The following is a 10,289-nucleotide window of genomic DNA, read 5'->3' on the forward strand; positions in this document are numbered from 1 at the left end:
CATCATTTTTTTACTCAAATTTAAAGATAGAAATTTTTTAAAATTGAGATAATGTTCGTATTTAGGATTTTCAAGGGAATTGAGCCCTAACGTATTGGGTTCCGATTTTCTTCGTTAAATCCGACAATCGAGCATTTCTCTTCAATCAAAAAAATAAAAACTCATTATTGGGAATTCAACACGTTGTGTCCTAACGTATTGGATGTGACGCATTGATTTCTCGAAATGAAGATTTTTTTTAAAAAATCATGAAGGAAATATTCCGAGTTTGAGATTCTAAAGGAATTGTGCCCTAACGTATTGGGTGTGATTTCTTAAATCTTGGATAAGTGGATGTTCTTTTAAAGTAAAGGAAATATTCCGAGTTTGGGATTCTAAAGGGATCGTGCCCTAACGTATTGGGTGTGATTTCTTAAATCTTGGATGAGTGGATGTTCTTTTAAAGTTTTATTGTATAAATATTCTGACCTAATTCATTTTGGGGGAAATTAGAATGTTGTGCCCTAACATATTGGGTGTGGCATTTTTGCTTCTCTGAATTGAAAAGGGTCTTAATATGCAACGTTTTAAGTTTTTAAAGATTATATTTTTAAAATTTTCGACCTTAAGACATTAATTAATTAACTAAGTACCAATTTTTGGGCGTAATGAGGGTGCTAATCCTTCCTCATACGTAACCGACTTCCGAACCCGTTTTTCTAAAATTCGTAGACCAAAGTCGTTTTAGGTGACCCAATCACACCTTAATAAAAGATTTGTGGCGACTCCTAATTTTCATTTTTTAAAGTCAGCAACCTAAAATTTTTTGTTTTCAAAAAAATGGTTTCGACACTGTGTATATTAGATTTAGGCTCTTTCTTTTGAAGAAGCTAGTATAAGCAATTGCCATTGAAGAAATTAATACAAGCAAGTCAGCACAAAACCTTTTTGGTATAACTACATGTGTCTTCATCCGTTTTACACTTTTTGAGTTTAACCTTAATTTGGATCAGATGGTATTTGAGTAAAATCCTCTCAACAGTGATAAATCTAAGATCCGAACTAAATCTAAATACTTGGGGAAAAAGTTCACTGCGACTTCTTCCAACCACTTATCGATAGTGAGCACAAAACTCTTTACGACCGTATCTTACAATAACTTGAGTGGTCTGCTACACATTAAACTAGTTTATGGCTTCTACTTTCCTATCAGTATCTTCTTGTTTAGATCTTTCAGTTTGAAAATATCCGACTACCTGCTGATTTGTATTACACGTAAACTTCTAAATCAAATTCAGTAAGAATGGGTTTACAAAAAGTGTAATAAAATCACAGAATCTGCTTTCAAATGTTTGCATGATCTTAGATTAGGATTATTATCCTCCCTAAAGTATTGTACTTTTATTGATGCCATTTTATATGTTGGAAGGCTCACAGGGCATTTGGATCCCTCAAGGGCATTACAAGGCAGCACTTATTTGTGGTCACTTGGTTAGAACAAAGGCTATTGCTACTTTATGCTGTACATGGGGAATTGTTAAGTTCCCAATACTAGCTCGTGGTCAAAAAGGTCAGGCGTGCAGATATTGTCATTATAGTTCAGGAAAAACATCTAAGACTGCTACTGGTAATCTTCTTATACAGACCTGTGTGTTATGTGGCTTGTCTTTTCTTGCTTTTCTAAAGGAAAAACAAATCGTAAATACTGGTTGTTTTATGTTCTAGCTATGTTTTATGTTTATGTGAAAGTGCCTTTGAGAATAAAGGCATATTTATGATTATATCAGTATTAATATGGACACTGAATATAGCATGATAGTATCCATGCATTTGTAATAAGTGATTATTTTAGTTCAGGGTTTTATATAAAATAAAAATATACGTCCTTTTTGTTTCATTATATGGCTTTCTAAGTAGCTAACTGCAAAATATCATGCTTCTAAGTTAGTTGTTATAGATTTCAGCAGGGTTCTAAAAGCTTGGTTTCTTGCTGAGCGAGCATATCTTCTCGGCTGAAGAATTTATCAAATAATGCATTTGTTCTGAAGGTATAGTCTTTTTTCTAATTTTTTCTTTCCGATACTGCTATTTTTTAGTTCTGTGCTTACGGAGATTGCATGATGTTTGGCCTATAGGATAGTTTTAGTGCTCCTAAAATTTCATTCTTGTGCCGCCAAACTAGTCTGACTTCCTTAATACTTTGTTAACATATCAACATTTTTAGTTCTTGTTGCATGATGTTTAAGATCTTTGCTTATCGTTTTTGCTATATGAATATTCCTTCCAAGGTGGGGCTTTAATTTTTCATCCTTTCTACTTTGTTGTTGTTGTTGTATGCATAATTTTAGCTCCCGCTTTTTCACCCTTTCAGTATCGAAGTTCAAACATGATAATCTCTTTCCATTTAATACCATGAAGAATACAGTGTTCTTGATCTGCTAAATGGAGTGTTCCCTTTCACTATCATAAATATGGATGTTTGGTTACGGTAAGTTGATGTTTTAGGGTTTAACATGCACTAAATTATTGAAGGAAGAGGGTGTAGTACTTTATTGAATGTGAGCTTGAAATTTAAAGATCAGGATGTGGAATTGGAGTGCCAAGTTTCGAAAGCACTTTGTCCTCACTTGCCTTTGGTACTTGCTATCAAAGGCAAAGCTTATTACTAGTATTATTACTATTGCAGTTACTCTATACTTGACGTTGTTAATGAGTTTGAATGAATATGATTTTTTAAGGTTGAACTAATTGTTTGTTTTCTGTTGGTTCTGCTTAGTTCTTTCTTAGTGGCAAGCTTTGCCAAGGTCAGTCACAGCTTAGCTTGGCATAGCCTAGCCTAGACAATGCAAAATGCATAAAGTGAAGTTCCTGGAGTCCAAGTAGGGTGAAACTTTGCCAGACCGACTGTATACCCATTTCCCAGGTAAATACACCCATAGCTAGCTGATATTCCACCGTACACTGTAGCACCAGTGTTATATGTCCATAGTATGTTCCCTGTGTTGGTGTCGATGGCATATATGGGTCCGTTAGAAGCTACGGAACCTGTGAAAAGGACATTGTTTGCCACCATAACAGGTGCTTGGGCAGTGTCATTGCTTGGGTTTGCTGTGGACCATATTATTTCTCCTGTGTTGGCATCTAAAGCTACCCATGCTCCTGCTGTTGTTGTTTGGTTAGAAGGTGTGAGCGCGAAGCTTTTGCGGTCGCTGTTTGCTATGTTGGTGTAAACTCTTCTCCCATCTGCGGCTGCACCCCATAGTCCTCCTCCTTCCTTCCCACCCGGTCCTGCCAGCTGAGAAACTCAAATTTTAAGTTAACAAAAAAAAATCCAATGTGTCATATGACTAGAATCTCTTTTTGTTCATGCTTACATTAAGCCAGACTATATCACCATTGTCACGATCTAAAGCCCAGGCAAAGCCACTCTTCTGCACTGCAACTGCAACATCACGAGATGTTCCATTAGACCTTATAGTGAGGAGCATTGGAGCTTCTCCAAAGTCTGCATCTAAATTAGGACCCGGAGGGCAGTCAGTGTTGTTTGGAGCTAAACAAGCGAAATAAAAAATGTCATAGCCCCCCAATTGCCTGGACCATCTGATCCTTCCAGAATCGATATCCAGTGCTACAATCGAGTTGTAGTTTGTATCAGGGCCTAAGCATTGATCAGGATGACTTGGTTTAGCTGTCTGATTGTTTTGCTCCTCTTGACATTTCAAAACTTCAGCAGGAGCTGTGTAGAGGTTCCCAGTGGCCACATAAACTAATCTCCTATTTGTATCGATTGCAGGGCTGCTTCCCCATACAGCTGCTCCCGCATATCCTCCCAACCTGCCTCCATTATCGGGAAGCATATAGGTTTTCCATAACATTGCCCCAGTTCGTAGGGCTAGCTTTACAACGCTGCCTCTGAAAGTGCAGCATTGCTCTGGTGGTAATCCTTCCTCTAGAGATGAAACTCCTACATAGTAGGCCCTGCAAGCAAATCAGGTAAATAAAATCATTAGCAAACAAGAAATACTGGAAACACAGATCTAAAGGCGACTAACCCCATGTAAACTGTTCCAGATCCTGTGATCAGAACCCTGGGACGGGGATCTAGTGTAGTAGACCAAACAAGTCTCCCATTTGATCGTGCAACAGCAATCACTATCGCTGGTCCATATATCCCTACAATCAACAGGTCCCCATCAACTGTCGGGGTCGATCTCGAGACCGTAACATTTACAACAACTCCAGTGCCAGATTGTCCAGTTAACTCGCTGAGATTCTGTCTCCATATTAGAGCACCGTTGAATGCATTCACTGCATACAAATATCCATTCCATGATGGGAAGTAGACTACTCCATTTGCAACAGCTGGAGTTGCTGATATGTCTTTGCCAGCAAAGAATGACCATCTTAATGCTAAGTTCCTGACAGTTAGCGGGTTGAGAAGTATTTCTCCAGCAGCATACCTTCTGTTAGTTAAGTCACCTCCATGATTTATCCACTGAGAATCATATGGCAGAACTTTATGTTACTAATTAAACACTTTGTTTCAGGGCCGAAATTTATGAGATAATGAATAAAGATGATGATACAAAAATGGAGCTTGAGAAAAATGATGAAACTTACAGCAGCATCTGCACAATCCATGGTTGCAAAAGAACACATAGCCACGAGAAGAATGACTCCGAAGCCATTACTGGGGGGAGTCTGGGTACGGGGCATGGCAAGGAAACTATTGAATGTTAAAGTATGTCACCTGCTTCCTTTTATCAAATTGAAAGGGTCTTTAGTTTATTTATTTCCTTTGTTCAATAAAGACGAGTATCATGTATAAACGTGAACCATACCAGACAGAAGCAGTCATTATAAGCGTTAAAGTGACTGAATTCCAGCTGCTTAGCTGGTAAACAGTTACACAGTGGTAAAAAATTGTTGTTGGTTTACTTTTAGGCTTTTTTATAAAAATGATTCAAAATTTTTGATTATTTACGAATATGACTCACTTTAAAAATTATGTACGTAAATGACCTATTTTGAACCGTAAACATAGGTGTCACCTATCACTTTCACCCAATAATTGGCTATAGGGCATAAAAAAATATTTCCTTGGGTCACGCTAATGCTTTTGGTGTCACTAGTATTTGTACATGTCTTAAAAATATATATTCTAAGGGGAGGATACGAAAAAAAACATTTTTTAATAGGTGGCGCCAAAGGCATTGGCTTCACCAATTTGTTAGTAGTGCCATAGCATGTGGTGTCACCCGTGTTTGGGAATCCAACAAATTTTTTTTTGAGGTGGCACTATAGAGAATGGCGTAACCATCTTGGTGGTGCCATAGATAATGATGTGACCACCTTTTGTCAAATGAGGGAAATGTTTTTTTTTTTTGGTTGGTGACGTTTACATTAGTGGCACCATAAGGCTATATATACCCATGGCCCCGATGAAAGATAAGGTGAAGGATTTTATTTTATTTTATTATGTTGAAGGATAAATGTGAAGGAGAAAGTTTGTTGATTAGTTGTAAGGGAGAGAAGAGAAAAAATTTTAGTGTTGAGAAAATGAGGAGTTCAAGACTAGTTTTTTTTTTGTTTCTGTTTATTTAGAAAATTTTATAATTTGAATGTGTGTTTTATTTAATGGTGATCTGGTGGAGCTCGGACATTGAAAAATTTAATGGTCTTTTTCGCGAGTGTAGATTTGATTCCTTAATTTCATATGTGGTGATGGTTTCAAGTAAAAACAGGGGTCTTGGTAGTACCGAATCACAGGTATAAATGAGGGGCTAAACCTACGGCTGAACGACACCACCACTGAGGTCAGCTATCTAGTGCTTCCCAACCTGTGGCGGAGTCCAACTCGAAGCCCTAACCTCCGAGCCCACACACTTCATCGGTGACTACTTCTTTCCACCTGGAGTTGTGGGTTGACACGTTTGGGGAGAGTTCCTAAAGCTATGCATATCACCCGGATATGGCCGATTGCAGTTCAAATTACCAGCAACCGCAATCATCAATGATGGTTGATATGTTTGGATCGACACCCCTGTATTCTGTGTACTCTACCTTACCCGACCAAAGCTTCAACCCGGCGTACGATTTTTCTGATGTGTTGAATACACCTTAAGGGTCGTACTGTTAGAGTATGCCCAAAGATCAATCATGAGATGGTTGTAATAACATACTTGATTTATCATGTTTTTTAATATAAGGCATTACCATTATTATTTCAGTTTATTTTCTGTGTGTATAAATAAACTGTTTTATAATAATGTCCTGAGAGTAATATGATTATTCTTAAAAGGTCCTTAGTCAATTATTATTGTTGGATAGGACAACAATAATGCATTAAGACTAACATGTAGTTGATTGATGATAAAGAGTTGTTATTGATAAGGAATGTCAAAATCAATGCATGAATATGTGTGTTAGAGAACAACATATTGGACTGACCCGTTATGAGTATGTTTCTTGGATTATTATGTAATTGTCACAAAATTACTCATAGTGATTAATATGTATATGATCCTCAGACTTGAGATCATCATAATCCCAACATCGTGAGTTGTATATTTTGATACAGTCAAACGTACACTGTAACTGGTTGTTCTATAAAGGCTGATGTTGGATATACCACGATCTGTGTAGAGGGATATGGTTGATCGATATAGGATAAGTCCCTCCTACATAATTGGAGTAATATCTTAGGCCACTTGATTGAGTGAGACTAGAAATGCATGGTCATGCTCAAATAAGCTAATATGAGATGTCATACTTATTTGTATATCATAGTCTACTTAAGATATCAAGGAACATGGAATGGACTATGCAAGTGTGACTATTCCATGACTTGTGTCCAATCCAAAGATAAAGGACTTAAGGATTATTACATGAAAGGTTAATTATAAAAAGGTTATGTCGAATCATGATTTCTTGTGACTTAGGTAGCAATGATGCATTGCTAGGTGCCACTCATTGTTTGTAACATTGGAATCGTTCTAGTATTACTACTAACGTTACAAGAACCTACAAAGTCACACCCTATAGTTGAAATGAACGGAATAAAACATAGTTGGTATTGTGTTTGGTTGTCGCTTGAATTAAATTAATTATAGAATTAATTTAATTGGATAATCAAATATCGAACACATTATGTACAAGGTTGTTGTAAGCATAATGAGAACATGAATTTGATTAGTATATAAATTCAAATAAATATATAGTTTACCGAATCATTATTATAATTAATGTAATTATAATTTTCGGTTTAAAACATAGTTATATTTATTTAATTTCTAGAAACCCTAAAACTAGATATAAAAATCCCATTTTTTCTTTGCTTGGGGTCTAGCAGCAGTCAAAGAAAAGTTTTTCCAAAACAGTTTTGGGGATTCCTTCCGTTCATTGTCAACTGGGTGGATTACGTAGAGGCCGGAGTCTCAATAGATTGCGGCTTGGTTCGATAGTAGATCATATTACTCGTTGCTGAGGCGTTGCTGTCTACTCAGAATAAAGATTCGGTATTTTCGAAACATTTATTTCACCCTGATTCGTTCCTCACACATGGATCCATAGTTAGGATCGTCGAATATTTTAATTTTCCGCTGCACCATAGGGTTGCCGGCGTTCCAACACGTACATGAATAATGACCAGCACGGGTCGGGGGAGGAGAAAATGGACCATAACCAACAACCACACCACTGACAGAGGCCACCGCCATGGTACATTGGAAATGCAAAAATATACACTTTTCATGCCATTTTAAACTCAAATTCATGCAGTTTTGATAAAATTTGTGTCAAAAAATAAATAATATTCATAAAATAATTAAATTGCACCAAAATTATGAACATGTTGAATTTTAATTAATTTTATATCAAATTTTGATTATTTTCGACAGATTTGCGTAAAGGGCGAAAAATGGCTCAGTAGACACTACTAGAAGCGCAAAACCGAGAAGCAATTTTGAAGGATCAAGGCGACTTAATTTTTCAGCCTAAGACGGTCCAAATTATGTGTAATTCATAATATAATTAATTTTAATTTTAATCCAATTTAATTTAGGTTAAATAAAATATTGTTAATTAATTATGAAAAGGGGCCCAGTTGAGCTGAACCGATCCAACCGAGCACTAGGCAGCCCAAAACCGTCCCACATTCTAACACAATCAGCTTGCTTGGCTTATTATTTGGCTTGCAAAATGGCCCTTGAAGACTCGTTCAAATTGCATTCAAACCCCACTATTTATGCCTTTCTAGATTTGCCCCTACCTTAAAATAGCATGTTTGAAATCTTCAAACATGCCACATGTGTGGCCGGCCATGGGGGGAGTCTTTGGCTACTGATTTTGACTATTTTTAGCAGTCTTCTCAACCTATAAATACCCCCTTGGCTGCTCAGTTCAAACACATCTCAACCCTTCTCATCCCTTCACTTCTCTCTCATTTTTCTTTCTTCATTGTTCTTCATTTTCTTCGCCATTCCCTTGCCGATTTCACCTCTTGAAAAAGATTCAATCAACCACCATTTGGAGCAGCATCCAATTGTTTGTAGAAGCCTCGGTTCGACAAGAACAAGCAAAGAAGGAGTGGAGCAAACTGGTTAAGCCACGGAGAAGACACTGGATTTGATTCTTGTTCCCTATTCTTTTAATTTTGTTGTTGTTATGATGAACATGTCTATGAATATTTCTGATGTTGAATTGTTTAATTTAATTAATATGGCTTAAATTTAATTCATGTTAGGTTGATTGCATTTTGTCTACTTAATTTATTAAAATTGTGTTTGTGTTGTTATAGGCCTCGGTAAGATGTTTGATTAAGTAAAATCATGACTAAGTTATTCTTGCATTACAATTGTAAGGTAACTAATGAATTAATTATTTAAACGGATTGAAATTGTAATTAATTGACAAGATACTTAATCAGTGCATGTTTAATCATCTAAGGTAGCTGAGGGTTAAATTAGCAATAGTTTCTAGCAATACATTAGCATTGCATAACTTGCAAGATTATTGTGATTAAATTGTTTCAAGGTAGAAATACATAGTTACCTCACGTAATCTTTTATGTGCTTATGAGATTGAATTAATTGTCTGAATTGGCATAGAGATATGTACAAGAGATTATTTTAATTTCAAAAGTATGTATGTGCATTAACACATTTGCTTATTAGAATTTGTTTAATCGGTTGAATTGGCAAAGAGATATAGTCAAGAGATAAATGGATTTTGGTAGGTAAGTATGTTCATCACTTAGCAAATTACTGAGTTGCCGTGAATTTATTCGTAACAACATGATCATGAGTTTAATAATTCTAAGTTAATAAATGCAATTAATCTAACACAATTATGTCATCTTGATTAAAATCATCTTTTGAAATCATGCATTGGAACTTTTATTTTATTTTTATTTATTTTACTTTGTTAAATCCTAGTTTTTAATCTCTTATTCGAATCAAAATATTTTTCTTCACCAAAGTGTTTTTAAAATTGCATTCATAAATAATTCTTTTCACAGTCCCTGTGAGTATGATAACTCGACATTTACTTGTCACTTTATTACTTGTTGCGATTGTGTACACTTGCACATTTCTGTCGTTCCATACACCCCCAAGACAATACCACTCTCGGTTCCCAATAGTTTTCATAATTGTAAATTTCATATGTAATATCAAATTTGTACCACTAAAATTTTTTATTTGTTGAATAAATTTATACTTCCACATTCATTCAACTTATTATTAGAAAAATTAATTTTGATCATTAAAAAAATGTAAATAAATGAACAATTTAGAATTTGATTTTTCTAGATGTTAGAAAAAAAATTTTAAACGTAATGAAGATAAAAATTCATTGAATTCTTGGTGTTCAATATTGAGACTTTCAATAATTAAACAATATGAATTTGAGCACATTTAAAAATATATGTTATTTTATAATAAAAACTATAGAAAACTTTAAACCCGAAGTGTTGAATTAATTTTTTTTAAAAAATTATTCCTACATCATAATTTGTAATTATGAAATAACACAATATTCTATCCATATATTTACAAATTTAAATTAAAAAATAAAAGAATCGAACATAATTACAAATTTCAATTTCATAAAATAAAATAACATTAGGTACATCATTCAATTTCCTTCCGACCGTGAAGATTGGTCAGCATGGTAGTTTCGATGAGAGCACTTGTTCCAACTATGACCGACTGTTCTACATAGCCTGCAACACTTTGGTTCGACCATCCCTCTGACGTCCATGTCACCATAAATATTATTATGTTGTTTACAATTCCAATTGGGGAGATGAC

The 10,289-nt window shown here is 35.3% G+C and overlaps 1 protein-coding gene and 1 long non-coding RNA gene across 4 annotated transcripts; one reads left to right on the forward strand and one right to left on the reverse strand.

Moving 5' to 3' along the window:
- Positions 1 to 2,527: 2,527 nt before the first annotated feature.
- LOC107904063 (polyvinylalcohol dehydrogenase) lies at positions 2,528 to 4,741 on the reverse strand. Its single transcript, XM_041092907.1, has 4 exons — positions 4,600 to 4,741; positions 4,032 to 4,474; positions 3,354 to 3,957; positions 2,528 to 3,274 (listed from the first exon to the last, which is right to left on the reverse strand). Exons 1-4 carry the CDS (start codon positions 4,693 to 4,695, stop codon positions 2,816 to 2,818), a joined length of 1,602 nt encoding a protein of 533 aa, XP_040948841.1. The 5' UTR covers positions 4,696 to 4,741; the 3' UTR covers positions 2,528 to 2,815.
- On the forward strand, positions 2,773 to 6,182 carry LOC121217376 (uncharacterized). 3 transcript variants are annotated; one of them, XR_005913480.1, is made up of 5 exons: positions 2,773 to 2,902; positions 3,773 to 3,972; positions 4,051 to 4,448; positions 4,527 to 4,720; positions 5,724 to 6,182. It is a non-coding gene; the product is annotated as an uncharacterized lncRNA (long non-coding RNA). The 3 variants fall into 3 exon arrangements; XR_005913479.1 differs by lacking the exon at positions 5,724 to 6,182 and having other exon boundaries at positions 4,527 to 4,916; XR_005913478.1 differs by lacking the exon at positions 5,724 to 6,182 and having other exon boundaries at positions 4,051 to 4,916.
- The last annotated feature ends 4,107 nt before the right edge of the window (positions 6,183 to 10,289 follow it).

This window comes from Gossypium hirsutum, chromosome D05, assembly GCF_007990345.1.
Source record: "Gossypium hirsutum isolate 1008001.06 chromosome D05, Gossypium_hirsutum_v2.1, whole genome shotgun sequence".
Classification (NCBI taxonomy): Eukaryota; Viridiplantae; Streptophyta; class Magnoliopsida; order Malvales; family Malvaceae; genus Gossypium; species Gossypium hirsutum.